Here is an 18,777-nt window from a genome sequence, read left to right as displayed (position 1 = left end):
TAATCAAAGTGAAATAGTTGAGTTCTGGAGAGGAGCAATCAGTAGCAATGTGCTTTACGAATTCTGAAAACTGAGGTAGTTCATCTTTCAATCTGTCTTCCAAATCCTGGAAACATGCTTCTAAAAGTCTGTCAGCACTTTTTTGGATGTGCGCAGCTGTTAGATCATGCAGATTTCGCAAAAAAACTAAACCGTGTGTTCAATTGGGTGTATGCTTTGCGAAGTTTCTCCAGCACAGATTGTAGGCTGTCCAATACTGCAAGGAAAACTTCCACCCGGAATCTGTCTATAGGTGAATTATCCATTGCATCTGGAACTGAACGGCCTCCGCCTACATCCTCATCGTGCCTTCGATTTCGAACAATTTTTCTTGTGCTTGTTGGTCGGCAATCCGGCACTTGAGTCAGCTTCTGCTTCTCTGACTCAAGCTTAGGCTTAGCGAATTGTTTTCTGAAAGTCTGTAGAGATCCTGCCAAAGAGGTACACAACCCTGAATCAATGTTGAGATTTTGCTGCTTTGCTTGAAGAGAGGCTTGAGTTGCCTGGAAGCAATCGAGTAAGCTATTCCAAAAAAACTAAGATTCCAGTTTCGAGCAACTCCATTTTCTCCAAGAATCCATTTGCCTGCTGTCGAAATTCTGCCTTTTGCTCTTGGTCATTCGCAAGTTTCTCCAGTACCTACTTTATGAAAGGAAAACCGTTCTTTAATAACCTTGATGACATCAGCTCTTGCGGACCATCGTGTTGCAGAGAGCCTTTTTAGCACTCCACCACCCAGGCGCGGATCTAGGAGTTTTTTTTGGGGGGGGCCAGAAAATTTGAAAATGAATTAAAAAGTAATAAAGATCAAACAGATATGAACAATCAGTGGCGTAGCCAGGAATTTGGGGGGTTTTGACGGCCGGCGGGCGAAGCCCGACGGCGTGTTCGCCAAAGGCGACACCCAGCGGCGGGGGGTCTGGGGGGCTCCCCTAAAAAATTTTGAAAAATTATTTTGAATTTGGTGCATTCTGAGAGCATTTTCAACAAAAATATGGGTATAAATATTCCTGTAAAATGGTGCTGTCCGGTGGCATAGCAAAAGGATAAGATCATGTTTTCTTCGGCATTTTTTCGGTAATAAAGCTAAGTCTCTATGTTTTCTTGTTGCTAATTCCTGGCTGAGATGTTTGGTATTGGCAAAACTTGCTCTTTCAATGCAGTTTCGCTTAAAATTAGGCAAACTTTGTTTTAGAGACATAGAGACTGAAAGCATCATTCTCAATATCGTGACGTCACACGCGTGCCAAAGGGGGGGTTGTAAGTCCGCTGTGGGACTAATATCAGCTGTTTAGAAGCATATCAAACCATTCAACAATTTCTCACAAAATTTCGGGGGGGGCCCGGGCCCCTTGGGCCCCCCCCATAAATCCGCGCCTGCCACCACCTGAACACTCCAGAACGGACCACCGGTGTGTTGAAGCAGCAAATAATACATAGATATTTTTAACGAAGTCAAAGAACTGAACTGTTTCTGGAGACGATTGTGCAGCGCATACACCAACTACATTCAACGAATGAGCATAGCATGGAAAATATTCTGCAACAACACCAAATTTTTTTTTAACAAGCGCCTGTACTCCGTTATATTTCCCGCTCATGTTCGACGCGTTGTCATAGCTCTGTCCACGGCAATCGGCAAGATTGATACCCTTCTCACTGGTATACAATACCAGGCTGTCGCAAATCTGCTGAGCAGTATGGCCCTCCATTGGGAGAAATGCCAGAAACCTTTCCACAGGCCCTGTTGGCTTCACATATCTTACCGTGAAACAAAGCTGGTCCGTGTGAGTAATATCCGGGGTTGAACCTAGTGATATGGAAAAGTATTTAGCTTCTTTCAGTTCACTAACGATTATATCTTCTGCTGCTTTTCCCACTATGTTGACCACCTCTTCGCAAACGGTTTTTGATAAATAGAAAGTGTGCCCTTTTCCACGATTCGCATGCATCTTAATGTGTTGGCACAAAATAGCCTAGCTAGTTAGAATTTACTTACAATTTTCTCTCAGAAGCAATAGGCTAAGCTAGATCCAGTTCAAATCGAATGTTTTCGCCTCTTCCAATACAAGAGAAACTATTTACACAAATAACTAATCTTAAAATCGCAGATTCTTCCCTGTGACAACACAATGCGCGAAGTTGCCAATGTCTCGAATGTTCCCTCAAACAAGAAACAACTAGGACTAGCATGGTGGGCTAGTGGCATTCGAACAAGCAGTTGCCTCCAGTGGAAATAACCGGTCTTTTAAGAGAATTATTAGGAAGGGACAAGACGTTGGGACTAGTAATTTAATCCTACAATTATAATGTTCTCCTATTAACCATTCCAGTTTGCAAGCCAAAAATTACTTGCCAGATTCGACATTTTTTTGCAAAAAAAAGTTTTATTCACCTAGCGCGGGGCCCGTAGCAGCTGCTACATCTGCTACTATAGTTAATCCGGCCCTGAACGCTGGTAGTTTTAGCCAGTGACACGCTCGCCCCCTCCCTAAACCACAGAAAAATACTTTATTACGATATATTACAGTAGTAAGGTCGAACGAATGTAGATCTAAACAATTACGTTTAGTTGAAATTGCTCCCCCTCTAAAGATTCTTGCTGGATTCACCCCTGGCTGTAGCTACTTTATCAGCTGGAGCCGTACAATATCGAACGAAACACTGTCATGGATAGGCCATATTTCAACTATAACCTGTTCCTTTTTTTTACGCTTGGCGCATTAGAAAGTAGAGGCCTTGGATAGCTACGTTAAAATACAGTACAATTTGATGATTAGCGTATTTGGTACCGTTGCGCATTTCGTTAAATCTAGGCCACTAGCATTAGGTAGGCTATGTACTTATTTACCCGATCTTTGCAGTTATTACACACACGCGTAGGCTACGCCCACCTTGATACCTGGACAGTGGACACGAAGATTTGCCTAAGTCGTCAACTTACATAAACCACCAGGCGTTTGTACGAATATTGGTATGAGCCAATAAACGGTTTAGAAACATCGGCACTATGTTCCCGGCTGCTACACAACCTTTTGTCATTACTCAGCTAGTGAGGCAGCTTTTCGACGTCCTTGGAACAATAGAAAAAAGATAACTCAAGGTAGCTCCGTCACTGTCTGCCAGACCACCACTCTTGATGTCACAAGAAAACATCACCGGAACAAATCACATTTATTAGATCTCTGGGATGGAACGGAACACGGGGTTACGGTGACTGCAGGCTGAACCGGTGTGAAGTTGAAGCGATTTGATCGTCATGACTTGAAATGACATGTCGCGCATTTCAAACAATGAATGCAGTGGCATCCAACCTTTTTGTAGTTTCTCAGACAGAAATCAAAAAATTATCATGGCTACAGAGTAGATCCCCCCAAAATTTTAGAAGTAAAAAAAAAAACTTGACACAGCATTCTCGCCAGTTAAATCTTAAATTTACAGATTCCCTTGAAAACTTCCACGTACTATAGGTTTGGAGCCATTGAAACATCGGAAAACGGCGCATTGAAATAAAATTATCGCACGAATGAAACGAAAGCGGCTGTTTTCTTAGGAGGAAATGCAAAGTTTTAAAAGTTTGATATTGTAAACAATTTGTAGCACAAAGTTACGCGGTTTTTCCGTCGTTGCGCTTATGAAAGAAAACGATTTTCCCAGAGAGCAAATCAACCGTTTCTTATATTGATTTAACGTCTACAGACGTTGAATTAATGTAAAAAACGGTTGATTTGTTGTCTGGGTTGTTCATACCAATGGTCAAGTTTGTTAGATGAGGCATCCATCGACGTTGAATCATTGCAAATGCATATACAGCGAAATATCAATGAAGATACTGCACAGAAGAAATGCATTGACTCATTAATTTCGTCCATTGAAAGCCGACCAACCCAAGACCACACCAGTGTATGGTGAACATAGTTTACAGTAATATAAATGTTGTATGTTGAAAAGACATTAAAAGAGCAACAAACAGCCTAAAGAAGACAAAACGTAAGAAAATGTCAAAAAATCGGACCTTTTCCTATTGAGAAAGATGTCTAATACATTGAAACAAAGTATACGTCGTTACAACGCTACGAGGCATTGAATCAATAGCATGAATTTTAAAAACAAGTAACTCAGGCCAAATACTGATAAGTGTCTTTTTCGCCGTCGACTCTGATGAGATATTCCTTCTCTATGAGAATGTCTATGCACTTCTTTATGACGGGAACCCGGGGCTTGAACCTGGAGGCCAATTGAGTAAAAACCTCTCCCAAGAGCTGTTGGTGTTTCTGCTGTTTTCGCATCTTCATAATCCGGACAATGGCAGCCTGGATGAGGTCAAAGGTCATGGTGAGGAATACAGAATGAGCCAGCAATTGTCACTCTTACATCGCTAGACATTTATATATCATTTCGACGTTGAGACCATGTAAAAAACGGAAACTTATGTTGGATAGATAGTGGTAGAGCAAAAAGCAGTTCTACCTCAGTGTAAAACTCTTATCATTGATACTGACAGACTTTAAAGTTTAAATAATTGTAACAAGGAAAACAAAGCATATGTGAACTAGAGGAGGAAAAATAAGTTTTCTATTAAGATTTGGGCCAAGTTACCTGTATGAGCATCTTTCTGTCTTCTTCGATATGCCTGTGCGTGGTCTCTTGCTCTTGCTTCTGTTCCATCTTGATCGGTTTGTTAATGTTCACACGGAATTTCTTGCTGCGCACACAAACTCAATTAAAAGTCAACACTTGTTTCTGTTTCACGTTTATTTACATTGCGAGACTAGCTTGAAAACTTTACTGCTCCGTTTAAGTTGTTGGGACCGAGCGTCTATCCTTTTAATAACCCAGATTTACGATGTCCCAAACTACACTGGAAGGCTACCAGTGTTTGGTTTCATCATCCAAGACACGCAGACATTCTGCTTGACTATGTGGGTTGAAGATGTTGGTAAGTATGTTGTATGTATGTCCATTGTCCATGCATGTAATGGTTGATGATGTGGTCTGCGGTCTGTTTAGCAGTCCTCAAGAATGTACAACCCAACCACTGTGAATGACCCTGCCTCGGTTGGACACGAGCTGGGTTGTCATTTATCGGTCATTGACCGATTTTTTTAGCAAAATGTCCGAAAAAAATATAGTCAATTAAAATGTCCGAAAAAATATATACGTTTTTCAGCGAAACTTAATGTTGTAGCTAGTTAGGAAGTACAAATTTTGGTTTTTATCAGCTACTTGAAAGGAAACATTTTCATCCGAAAAAATGACCGAATTTTTTCAAGTCATTTCAGACAAATGACCGAAAAGTCTCAGCGAAAAAAGCCCAGGACACGGGTTCGGTGCCTAGTGGTGTCAACCAGACAGAAATTCAGACGTTGAATCAACGTAAAAATGACGACTTTTGCTGTCTGGGTTCTCACATGGTTCGGTACAGCTTGTTATGTTTGCAAAGGTTGTGCACATTAGGGATAAGCCATCAATGTTGAAACAACAGCAGTTCTGGAGAAAAAGTGACAAAGTTGCAACGGCGGGATACAAAGCAGAGCTTCATCAAGCATGTCACACAGAAACTTTCAATACAATTTTTTTCTATCAAAGTGAGGTGGTTTTGACTCATTCACTTTGCATTTGAAGTATCTTTTTATCGTCCTACCTCCTATAACCAAGAAAGAGTTCAATATTATGATGGGGCTTTAAATTGCTAACATCCGTTTCTTCTTTGCACTCCAAGATCCTGCACTTGAGGAGGTGGATCAGGACCTGCAGGCGGAAGAAGAACAAAGATTATGCGTCTTTCAAGATATCTCATTTCATTAACGGAAGAATGCAGAAACATGGACCTCGCATTCGCATATTTCGAAAACCCAATTCTTGACTATTTTTCTAGAGTTAAAACAAATAAACACAACCCGCCGCTAGCACACGCAGTATTTGTCTTTATTTTAAACTTGAGTCTGTGTGTCGCGGTGGTAGGGAAAACTAGAATACCTGAACTAAAGCTTCAAATTTGAGTTGGACGTTGTCTGCCAGCTGCTGTACTGTATATGAGGTAGCAGAGTTGTATTGCAGAAGCACTGCCATTTGAAAGGTGGACGCCTGTAGTGAAAGCGAAGTTGCAATGAAAATGAAATCCATGCGATTTTCAGAAATATCATTATGAACATCATTTACCCAGACAGCAAAATCCGTCATTTTTACATTTATTCAACATTTGCAGACGTTAAATCAATGTAAAATGATCATTTGCTGTGTGGGTAGAAGTTTAACGACTGCACCTACCTGAAATGTGTAGCGGTTTTTGAAGCAGTTTGTCACAATCTCCCCTTTGCACATTTGGTAGAGCCAAGTCAACTTCCTGCCAGTATGTTGCTGACCGTAGAAGCTGGTGAAACGTTCATAGCTCCGCTCGAACTGCGAGAGAGACAAGTTAAGCAACATCGTGAGAAGGTGGTCTGACATCGCCAGTTACACTAGTTTGGTGAGTAGAGCGTTGAAAACGTACGCTATTAAAACAAAACAAGAGCACATGAGACGGCATTTTCAAAGTCGGGGAACAGGGCAAGTTCAAGTTTGTAGTGAAGCGTAGTTCGAATTAACAGCTTGCCATGTTTAGTTTGAAGATATGGCTCTGTTTAGATCTTTACGAGATAGCATTAGTTAAAGATTATATAATTAAACATACTTTTATTACGTAATGGAAAAAGAAATATACCAAGCACAAAGGCAGCACGAACCTCGGCAGGAAGACGAAAAGCGACAGCTTGTTGGAAGGGCCAGGCACCGGAGCTCAGGACTTGAATCGTGAAATCGACTAAAAGAAAAATCGCGAGCAGTTCAGTCGTTTGCTCTCAGTGAGACAAAACCCGGCCATTCTACATTGATTCAACGTCTGCTGACAATGAATCCATGTAAAAAGGACGGATTTTCCTTGGCATTCCTGATATTTTCACTTATAGCCATGATGAGCAAAACAATATTATTGTGATTGCTTAACGTTTTAACACCACGTCAACCAGCATCCTTATTTAACCCCCCCCCCCCCCCAAAAAAAAAAGAATGCTCCATAATCAACAACATAAAAAAAAATGAAACACATCAGATGACGTCAGCCAACTTAACAAAATAACCTTGTGGCTTGCGTATCTTAGTTACAACGTCTGCAGACGTTGAATCAATGTAAAAATGACGGATTTTGTTGTCTGGGGGAGGGGGTTAGCTGGCATGGGATAAGATGAGGTTTTATCCCAGATTCATAAAGTAAATGCGGCAGCCAACTTACGGTCCAAGGGTGTTGTGCTGTTGGTGTGCGACCGAAACCTCTCGTTCAGATCTTTGCTAACTCCGATATCTTGGAACATTTTTTGCAGCTTTGATGTGTATTCGAACCCACATGCTTGCTGTGAATAGAACATGAAAAGCAACCGTAAATCAATGGAAAATAATAACAACAATGCGTGTCTCTATATAGCGCTGTTTCCATCGCAGATATGCGCGTTGCTTCTCAGCGCTTTACAAAGCAAACGGTGTCAATGCAGCCGTAGAGGCGCAACAAAGTAAAAAACAACTAAAAACTAATACTTGAAATGAAAGTTACCTTTAGTCTAGAGATCATTTGTGCCTCGGCGTCATCACTGGCAGACAGATGATGGACCAACCTCCGGGCTAATAATTTTGAATAGAAGGTTTGGAAAACGTCTTTGTCCTCAATGTAACGGAACACAATCATCTAGCAACGAAAAAACGAAATAAGTAGCGGCTGGCAACGTTTGCGCATGTGTGAAAGATTTGCAGATGTTGCCTAACCGATAACCGTACGAAAGTGCTTTGATAGAAGTGTTTTTTTAACAAAAATGAATAAAATCTCTGTAACTCACAACTTCCTTTAAAGTGGCTTCCAGCTCGGTATCTTCGGACACTTTTGAACTTTTCAACAGGACATCACAGTATCTACAAGTGGTAGAACATACAACTCCAGTTTAGATTAAACAAAAGTTTTGAAAAACTGTTCAGTTAGTTTTTCAAGATTGTGTTTCGTATCTGGCGCTTCCCAAAACCTTGGTAGCTTAACCAAGTGTCTACTCCGTCCGAGGATTCGTTTTATGGGTCACGATCGAGATGTTGCAACAACAACTTTTTGTCCGTGTTACCATGAATGGATAAACGTGGCTTAATAACATTTGTGTACGCATGTGAGTTTATGTGGCTAGAAGCTTATTCTCATTCCCATGTTTGAGTCAGATATTGCTTTGTCCGCAGGTGAGCAAGGACATGGTGACATCAGTATGAAATGTGAAAAGTCGACTTCAGACAGCAAACTAGGCGCTTTTTACACTAGTTTTTCTATACGTGGAGTTCAAAGCAAAAATCCTTCAATAAAGATTGTCCGTAGCCTGAAATTGTTCAAGCTCATTTATGTCTGCAACGTCACAAAAATTCATAAGTAGTGCAGTGGTCATTTTTTAAAAATATTTTTCAAAGGTTTAAGCCAGCTTTTTTATGCAGATGATGATGTTTAACATCAACACTCACTTGGCGAGGAGTTCGGGAGATTTAGACGAGGTCTTTGCGGCAATGGTGACAGCGTTCTTGTTGATGAAACGGCCACAGGCTTTGTCCAGAGAAGCAACAAAGCCAGAGTCGTTGTCGAAAGACTTCTCCACTAAGGCGTCGTATCTTTTATGGACATCCAGTATAGTTTGGACGTAGAGCTTCGGATCCTTTCAAAGAAAACAGCACTTCGTGATGAGGAAAGATAAACAATGACTAAGAGATTGGTGTGCAGAGGACACGTTTCTCTATACACAATATCGTGTATGAAGTACCGTACAATCTAAAAAACAATCTTCATGTCTGCTATGATGAGTTTTTACTGCATTTCTATGCGTAGTAGAGCAGTGAAAAAGACTACGGAATTATTTCTAGCCATGTAAAACAACCTTAAAATGCTCTAATGCATAAAGCTTAGTATACTTACAGTTATCAGTAACCACATGGCAGGAAAATCTACGAACAAAAACTGTACAATTTTACAAAATTATTTTGCAAGTAAGATTAGATAGTATATTGAACGCAAGTTTGGCAAAAATTAAATATCTTCTCACATTCATCGCCGCGTCCGCACACTGCTTAATGGCCGATTCCCCTTGGGAATGGATGTGGGTTTCCAGAAGGTTCTTTAGTTCTCCCAAGCCGTCTTGAATCTTCGAAACCAGCTTGAACATCCGACCAAGATCTTCATTAAAAAAGTAGAAAATACTGAAAACCATATAAAAAACCGAATTCTGAATCTCTAAGTTGGAGAAGTGCGATTAGTTTGGTTTATAACTGTTAACCCTTTAAGCAGCAAATACCCCTTAATGAAAAGTGACAAACTCAAAGAGTCTCTACTGCACTTTGAACATTAACATGCCTACAAAATTCTAACACGATGCAGTTTTTGCAAAGAACCAGAATTGATGGCTTGAGAAACTGTTGCAGTTGGCACTGTTTCTTCTCCGGTGGGAATTGATACAGAGCACCAAATCATGAGCAACAGCACTTATGCTTTTACCCACTGTTTCAGTTTAAGAACAAATGCTTAACTGAAGAGTTTTTGTTTCTTTACAAGAAAAATAAACTATAATTGTGCAAACAACGTTTAAAAACACGGGTCTGAAGAAAAACCAAATTTAAATTTCACTATCGTATTTCAAAACAGCCCGGAAAAAAACGAGTAAATATAACAAGAATAAATACAACAAAATTCTTCAAGAATCTCCAGTATACTTTACCGTCGTTCTTGTCGTCGTTGAGAAGATTTTGAAATTCCGCATGGAACTGCTCGAGGTGACGTTGGATAAGAACTTCTTCACATCGCTTCGAGAGCTTTGGATGAGTGGATTCATGGAGGTAGAGGGTAACACGCTGTTCTTCCTCATTCAAACGGGCCTCAGCCTGGAGAAAAGACAGGGTTAGAAGTGTCGGACAGATAAAAGTATTTAACCCTGTTTTGTCAGGAGTGGTAGGATTTAATCCTGCTTCGTCAGTGAATGGTTGTATTTCACCCTGTTTTGTCAGGGGGTGGTAGTATTTAACCCTGCTTTGTCAGGGGATGGTTGTATTTCACCCTGTTTTGTCAGGGGGTGGTTCACCAGATATTACTTCCACCTCATGAAAGGTAAATGCCAGATAACAAACATTCTGACTGGTTTCGCACTACAAAGCTGAAGCGATTGTGAATGTTAACGCTTAGAAAGCAGAAAACAAGTTAATGAATGAAAAGCCACCTTTTTCATGTATTCCGTAACCGGGTTTTGTGCAAGGAATTCTTGACTTTCCGTTGTGTAGTATCGCTCCGTTTCTTCAAGAAAACTTTTCTCGAAGGCTTCTTGATAAACGCATAAAGACTGCATTCTTGTGAATGACCATGTGCCGTTTTCATTCAAACCGAGCTCAACTGTAAACCAAAGAAGCGATTAAGACAAAAGATCCAACATTGAAACTGACTAAAGTTTCCATCCAGTGAAGTCGTCAATTTTACATCGTCATTGACGTAAAAAGTACGTAAACATGACAGCTTTTGCAGGCTGGTTGAAATGTAAGTGCTCAGCCAGTTAGTCAGCCAAGCTGGTTTACAGTTTGTTTCCCAGCGTTAAGTACGTTGTTCAGTAGGCTATGCCATATCCATGTCTTTTAAATAACAGGATGCGTTCTACTGGTGCAAATTAAGCTGAACTATCACAAAATGTATGAAGTGACAATCTGCATTTATTCCGACGTTTCGTCAATCAGACACGACTGACTTCTTCAGGGAGCTAAACCAGGTAGTGATTACCTGTCTAGCATGACAACTACCTAGTCATTGCCTGGTCTAGCTCCCTGAAGAAGTCAGTCGTGTCTGATTGACGAAACGTCGGAATAAAAGCAGATTGTCACTTGACACATCTTGTGATAGTTTAGCTTAATTTGCACCAGTAGAACGCTTCATGTTATTTAACTAAATGCCTGGTGAACAGCCTGATTCAATATCCATGTCCTTTAATCGCAAGTGTTTGTACAAGTTCAAAGTACTGGCAATATAGGAACAATGTTTGATAAAAATATAAAAAATATCGTCCAGTAAAAGTCCAGTGCCGTAAAAAACTTAAAACATTTTTTAATCTCCTATGAATTTAACTATATGTACTTTAGTTGGGGCAGCCATCTTGTTATGTTGTTGCAACTTTTCCATACAGCAAATCGGCCTCTGGTACGAACTAATCATTGTATTTCACAAGTTTGAATAGCAACGTTGTTTGTATTTGACTTGCATACAATTGTGAAATAAACAACGATCCTGCTGCTCAAAGCGAATCTCAATCTATCATATAATCACTGTATCTAACTCAAAGACTTACAAATTTTCAAACACCAGTATAACACTAACCCAAACTTGTTCTTGGACTAAAACTGTCTGCTGTTATTCTCGGTGTCGGGCAACCCGTTCGAGAGCGATAGAGTTCCTCGTATTCTCCCACGCCAATTTCAACTGTGAAGATCAATTGACAACTATTTGCTCATCTTTCAACTTGAGTTGCTTTTGAAATTAGCACTGTTTGGGCACTATCTGGCTCATCTAGTCTAGACTCACAACTACAAGTCAATCCGCATGTAAAAACGCTGCATTGCTAAGCATGTTACTTGATTTCCCTCAATTGGACTAAATCTTTCTCTAGACCTGCTACGCATAATAGCAATGTAAGCCATTGGCTAATATGTCAGGCACTGAAATACTTTGTATAAAAATATAATTTAATGAAATGCAATTAAACTTGGAAAAATTATAACTTAGGTAAAAAGAGATACCAACAAAATTATACTTTTGGTTGTAAGCCTAACCACTTCAGCAAGGTACCGTATAATAAGATATGAACCTAGTTCTGAGTCAACTCCCAAAGCGTATGAAACTATCCAGGCCACACTCACCGTAGGACCGGAGCACACCACTAATTAACAATGTGTTGATGGTCTCCCCATTTCTTTCCTTTTCGATCAAGTTGAGCACAGCGGAGGTGACTTGCTTATGGAGGGGATCGAACAAGTTTTCTTTCCAAATCACAAGAGTTAACTGCGTTTGAAGGGATTGAATTAAAAAGGTCTATGGAGTTGACTACTTCATACAACAGACAAACAAACATAGTGCAATAGTGCATGTTCCATTACCCGGAATACACTGAGTGGCAGCTTAAATTCAGGTAATCTCAAGACATCATCAAGTGCATACAAAAGTGTTTGTTTTTACATAGAATTGGACATCTGGAGAACGGCCGAGGTGGTACGGATTTCTTTGTTTTTAGATGCATGTTATTATTTTGTAGCCATTAGGCAATTCGAGTGCTTTGTTCAATCCACTTTTGTTTTGTTTTATTATTATGACCAGTTGGGAGGAGCTGACTAGATGACCAAATGATCTTTAGCTGATCACTCCAAACTAATCAGATTGAGTTATTCAACACTAAGCGTACTTATGCAATATGCATTCCTCTATGTTTGTGAGTTGTATGTTATTGTGATGTAAGCTTATTGTGTACCGTGCTATTATAAAATCTGATTGGCAAACAAAGGTATTTCTCTTTATCTCTTCATAGTTGCTGCATAGACATTAAACAGTTTAGCAGAACCGTATCCCAAACCACATTAAAACTGCTATAAAGCACAAGTCACACATGACGTTATCCACATTTTATGACAATGCAAATCAATGTCAAGAACCTCGCCTTTCACACGCAGTACTTACTGAGTAAATTTCATAGATTCCTTTTCGGCCTTCATCACATTCTCGCTTCACCCAGTGTCTGTTTAAATATGCACAGACCCCATTCAAAACTTTACTGCTGAATTGGAAGTCTTTCCATTGGCGTGTGTAGAATAGTAAGACGTCTTCGTTAAGAAGACTTTCACCAGACTAGAAAGAAAAAAAGTTTCAAAATCAACATGAAACCTGCACCCACCTAGGGTGGGAAGACAATGTGACCCAGCAAAATAAATAAATAAATTGAATTACTTTTTGCTCGATCTATTGAGTTTAACTATTTTCGTACTGCAGCAATCAGTCTTTCTAAATAGGCTACTTCAAAACAAAATGTAGCTTTGTAGCCTATAATATGCAATAATGCATATATGTTTTTATTTTACCTTCAATATATCGGAAAGGTAATACTGTAAATACTGTTTCAACTTCTTGTAAAGTTCTAATCCAACAAAATAGGCCCCGGTATTTCCTTGGCCTTTCTTTACCGATGAACGGCTGGCGATAGCAGAACCGGATGGTCCTTGTCTGGACGAACCGCTTTGATCAACTGATGTACAGTAGTTATATACATGGCTGACATAAAATGTTAAGGAAACCTTTACCAAAAAATAATTTTGAAAAGTTTCAATCGAAACCATAAGCGTACAAAACTTTCTGTAAATCAGCACACTATGTTCAATGCACGCAGGTTTGCATTTGCATACGTACCATAGCCTACAGGAAAACCAAGTTAGGTTCTTTAGTAGCATTTATGATTTTACCGTTATATATATATACAGGCCTCGAAATTCCGGCGGTCATGGCGGACATGACCTCCGGAATGACCTCGAATGTCTGCCGAAGCCGACTCATTGGTCGGTCATAAATGACCGCCGCAAATTCTTGACAAAAATAGAGCTAATGCAGCAAAAATATATTTTAAATTTGAATTATCACAATTGTTTGTTTAACGCGAACAAATACGGAGCTGAAACAATAATAGTACAGGCAATTGCTTTAAAGATCACATTAGAGTGGCGTGGTTAACGAGCTGATGGCAAAAGTAGCCATTTTTACATCATTTCAACGCCTTGCAATGTTGCCTTGAAATAAAGTTGTCTGAACTTTTCGGCAGGATATGTATTCTAATTGATTGAGTTTCGCTTTTAGCAGCATGATCGTAGCTTACTTCACAAGGTAGATTTAAACGATCTGTCTTAGCCTGATGCTGCGAGTTTGCTGTGGCAATAGTAAGTTGCGCAAGCTTTCGGAACACAGTTCCCTAGTCATGTGCTATGATGAATGGTGTTGAAGTCAGTGAGTGGTTCTTTAGTGTGGTTCTTTCGTTTAGCTTGAGGCTGCTGGTTGTTGAGTTTCTGTGTTGTTAGGCATTTTATGTTGCAAAATTTGTTTTCAGTTGATTAGTAGATTAGATGACGTAGTTCTTCCCTTTCGGCACGGTTGTTGATTTTAAGATTTTGTCTGCTGATGAATATGGCCTCTTTGAAACGTAATTTCACTGCGTCATTTTTTCGGGCAATTATTGTAAATTCAAAGTCGGTGTGACACTGTTGTTGATGATTAAAGACCGAACTTTTGTCTGAGCTGAGGGAACGATGACATATGTACCACCAAGAACTGTGTCTACAAGATCGCATGCAAGAAATGCAGGGAAAGCTACATAGGCAACACGATTCGACCACTCCACTCCCGCATCAAAGAACACCTCAGCTCAGACAAAAGTTCGGTCTTTAATCATCAACAACAGTGTCACACCGACTTTGAATTTACAATAATTGCCCGAAAAAATGACGCAGTGAAATTACGTTTCAAAGAGGCCATATTCATCAGCAGACAAAATCCTAAAATCAACAACCGTGCCGAAAGGGAAGAACTACGTCATCTAATCTACTAATCAACTGCAAACAAATTTTGCAACATAAAACGCCTAACAACACAGAAACTCAACAACCAGCAGCATCAAGCTAAACGAAAGAACCACACTAAAGAACCACTCACTGACTTCAACACCATTCATCATAGCACATGACTAGGGAACTGTGTTCCGAAAGCTTGCGCAACTTACTATTGCCACAGCAAACTCGCAGCATCAGGCTAAGACAGATCGTTTAAATCTACCTTGTGAAGTATGTATTCTAATTTTAACAATGAGGATTATTGCGTTACATTGATCGTTTGTTAAAAAAAAACGTCACAGAAAAGCAAGTCTCAGCTGGATTCCGTACGTGCTCAGGCGAATGTGGCGACCTTATTCACGCTGATACTGATAGAAATAGAATTTCTGCACAGAAGGGAGGGTGTTAGACTAACACTATTGTGTTAGTTAGTTAACACTAACACTATTGAGGGCTAACACTATTGAGTCACTAATGCGCATTTGTCTGGACGGTCCTGAGCTGGAGATTTACGACCCCGCGCCGGCAGTAATCGCTTGGCACAACGATTCTATAACGCAAAAACCATGGAATAAGTGATCGTAGTTGCTTTTGTAATAAGGAAATTTGGATTGTTGTTTTCAATTGTGTTTATTGCGTCACACGACTGTCATTAACACACTGCTTTATTTGCAAGCAATCTGCTCCTGTATACTTCAGGGTCGGTTAATTAAGCCATCAACCATTGCAGAGTTATTCTGTTGTAGAAAATCTTCTACAAACACGACTACACATACAATACTGTAGTGTGATTTTGTGCAAAATCTACATGCAAAAAATATGTCCGGTTGAAATATTAAATGTCCGCTGAAAGGGCCAGTCCGGTAGGACATGCTTGACCGCCGGAAAAAAGTACAAATTTCGAGGCCTGTATATATATATATAATATATAAATTGAAAACACATGTTCAGCTTTACTATTGGCTGGTAGCTCTTTCATTGGACTACAATATAAGTATGGTAAAAGAGTTCCTATGCATCGGTGACCTCAAACGCTGTTCAACTGGGAGTAAAGACCTTTATGAAGGGTCAACCATGCCAGGTTGGTTGAAAGGTAGAAGCCAGAAAGTCGAGCAAAGTGTCTCAACAACAAAACAAGTCACTAACTTTACTGCCTGCAAAGGCAAGTGGACACTGTGACTGCAGTTCCAATCATCTTGGCTTGCCTTGGACAAAGCTCATGGCTTGCCTATTTCACATGTGCTTGTTGAGTGTGTGTCATCAAATTGACATTAATCAAATTTGCAAACAGGCTTTTTCTGAACACACCTACATCTAACAGATATAGATAATGCACTCAAGAACAGTTTAAAGTGAATGAAAGCGAGGTTCTAGGCCAGACTCGTTAATCGTTATGTTATTGGCGGCAAATTGATTCAGTAGTTTAACTATCATTGACCAGTGGAAGTACCAGTTTGGTATTTACAATCAACTCTTGGTTTTTTAGTGTACAAAACAGTGTATGATGAATAGCAGCCAGTTTCATAAAATTGACTTAATAATAATGATTATGTCCTTTATGTTAAGATTCAGACTACATTACACACACACTGAGATATAAATCCAACTAAATACATTAATTTATTTATTCAATTATAAGGATACGTGTAGAGTTCGATGTATCTTGGCTTTCCCATGCTTTGTCTCGTATAAACCTTAACAAAAATAGCAAATTAAAACTATGAGCTTATTGAGCTATTTCAAATTAAACTGACAAGTCAACCCCCAAATTAGGGTAAGTAGGTAACCACTTTTTAACTTACAAAAAAATGTCGTATTCCTTTGCAGAGTTATTGGCACACTACATGCATGTCTAACTTAAGAGTTTTACACTGAAATGAATCAATTGTTCATGTAAAATGCAGATTATTTTGTAATCTGCATGTCAGGAGAAAGCAATTTATGACTTAAACTACTTTCAATATGACTCACCTAAGAAGAATGCAAGCTCCTAAAGAGAGTCAAAAGAAATGCACTTCAAGCTATAAATCATTTTTTTTGTGCTTTTATCTTGTTTTGTGCCATCAACAAGCTCTTCAAACTTGGTATACAAATTACTTTAAGACAGTGTAACATTAACATTAGTGTAACTGCTAAGTGCACATCGGCACAATATATAACATTTTATCATTTAGTTCAGGTGATTTTAATTAATAAGTTTATTGTACTGGTGCAATTTATTTAACCATATGTGTTATATTTTGTAGGCTAGTCCAAACTCCAAGTTTACCTGTAAAATTCCTTGTTTCAAATCTTCCCAAATCTGGTCAAGACTGATATAGCTCAACCCATGTGGATTATTCCCTCCATGATGCTGCGAAGAGGACCTAGAAAATATATTAAAGTCTTTATTTTTGTCAAATATTATCATTAACACATGTGGAATGTGGACACTAAGAATATGAAAGACCCTGTAAATGTAAAAGGCATAAATTCAACAAAAACATTTTACAAAATGACTTTTCAAATGACTAAAAGTTAGCTAGTGCTAGTAAGCACTTGAGCAGGTTAGCTAGTGCTATGATTAAACAAGGGAATGTCCCGTTTCGGTGAGTCCGATCCCTTAACGGAGGATTTTTTCAATTTTTTTTTTTAAATTATCGGGTACCGTAGCCTAATTATCATTGCCGTTTTAGGGTTAGAAACTCACCGAATCGGACTCACCGAATAGTAGCAGACCCGATTAAACACAATGTTTACGATACCATCTCACTAGTGATTATGACGGCTCTCCACCACCAGCCCTGAAATTTGATCTAGTCTCAAACGAAAGAAGAAGATGACTGTTTGAGATAGACCGAAGTAATATTGGCATATAGCAAAGTGACTGATACACCGTGTAAAACACTCTGCTAACCAAACCCTCCGCTAATGCTTAAATGTAAATGCGCATAGCATACATTGTCTACAATATTCTATTATTAATATCATGCACAATACTCACCGAGACATCTTGGTTAAGACAGTTACAACAGCACATAAAAAGTTTTAAAAAATGTAAAAGTATTCCAACCCCATTTAGCTTGAGCTTGAATGTTCAAGTAAAGATTGCAAAAATCATTGGCGAACTTAGTTTTATTGTCTATAAGAGTTAAGAGATTTGATCATTTAATCGAAATAACAACGCGATATGGCATCATGTTGAACTGCATATACAATTATACATACATATAAAAAAATGAGAGTCGTTATTTTTTTTGAAATGTTTTCTTTTAAAAAACAAGTGGTTTAATAAAAAAGACATGCAATTTGTGCCAATTTCAAATGTTAAATAAAGATCCCACTTTTTCAGTAACCAGTATCTCAACTGCAGATTCTCTAATCAGCTTTAAAACATTTAGGCTTCACCCAATTTCAGCACTCTCACAACCTTTTAGTTATCGCGGAATTTCTGATTTACTCGCGTGATTGTTATGAAACAACCGCTAACAATAATTTAGACTAACACACAATAACATTCCTGTCAATAGCATAACAGTGAACGAGTGACGCGACTACCACCAATCTTTCTATTTACAGCTATTGACTGTATTTAACTTCTTGTTCACTAGGAAAAGTCACTTTAACATTTGATTGTATGTGGCTTGTAATGACTGCATCGATTGGCTGCATTTGTCGGCTGCGTTGCTGAGTGATGAGAACGTCTGCGCGACGTTTGAAAGGGCGTGGGTTCAACACCACTCCAGAGCACGCTGCTGTGTCTCGGCAAAGACACTTAATGGCAAGCCAAAATAAGAGGAGCAGCTGACTCGAAGACTATATGTCACTTCGCTGCTTCCTGTCATCTGTTGTATCGCATTTGTGATCGCAGTATATCATACTGTACGTTATCGCAATAGGCGCAAATAAAAACACGATTATTATTATTATCGATCTCAAATGCCAAAGGGCGTCGATTTGACACCGCCCAGGAACATTTTTTACTTTTAAACTTTACTGATAACAGTGCTCTAACAGCATAATTAAATAATCAGGTTTAGTTATTAGATCTTTTTAAAATTTTGCTGTAGTTGGAGAATTTCTTCTTGGTAAATTTTGTTTGCC

General features: G+C 39.2%; 2 protein-coding genes across 3 annotated transcripts; both read right to left on the bottom strand.

Moving 5' to 3' along the window:
* Window positions 1-164: 164 nt before the first annotated feature.
* LOC145787912 (protein FAM200A-like) lies at window positions 165-1,991 on the bottom strand. The gene is made up of 2 exons (XM_082599750.1): window positions 1,620-1,991; window positions 165-542 (listed from the first exon to the last, which is right to left on the bottom strand). Exons 1-2 carry the CDS (start codon window positions 1,989-1,991, stop codon window positions 165-167), a joined length of 750 nt encoding a protein of 249 aa, XP_082455876.1.
* A 1,203-nt stretch (window positions 1,992-3,194) lies between these two features.
* On the bottom strand, window positions 3,195-17,817 carry LOC145787081 (cullin-1-like). Of its 2 annotated transcripts, XM_082598799.1 has the most exons (20): window positions 17,678-17,817; window positions 16,964-17,060; window positions 16,339-16,388; window positions 13,183-13,372; window positions 12,785-12,952; window positions 11,974-12,115; window positions 11,435-11,536; window positions 10,296-10,465; window positions 9,801-9,963; window positions 9,132-9,262; window positions 8,560-8,747; window positions 7,905-7,977; window positions 7,625-7,756; window positions 7,310-7,427; window positions 6,765-6,841; window positions 6,310-6,441; window positions 6,019-6,126; window positions 5,684-5,790; window positions 4,639-4,744; window positions 3,195-4,352 (listed from the first exon to the last, which is right to left on the bottom strand). In XM_082598799.1, the coding sequence occupies exons 1-20, from the start codon at window positions 17,683-17,685 to the stop codon at window positions 4,158-4,160; spliced, it is 2,457 nt and encodes an 818-aa protein (XP_082454925.1). In that variant the 5' UTR covers window positions 17,686-17,817; the 3' UTR covers window positions 3,195-4,157. The 2 variants fall into 2 exon arrangements, with proteins under 2 accessions (XP_082454925.1, XP_082454926.1); XM_082598800.1 differs by lacking the exon at window positions 11,435-11,536.
* Between the last annotated feature and the right edge of the window lie 960 nt (window positions 17,818-18,777).

The sequence above is a fragment of the Aplidium turbinatum genome, chromosome 18, assembly GCF_918807975.1.
Source record: "Aplidium turbinatum chromosome 18, kaAplTurb1.1, whole genome shotgun sequence".
Taxonomy (NCBI): Eukaryota; Metazoa; Chordata; class Ascidiacea; order Aplousobranchia; family Polyclinidae; genus Aplidium; species Aplidium turbinatum.
The sequence above is the reverse complement of the archived record's forward strand: the minus strand, read 5'-3'. Positions and strand labels throughout refer to the sequence as shown.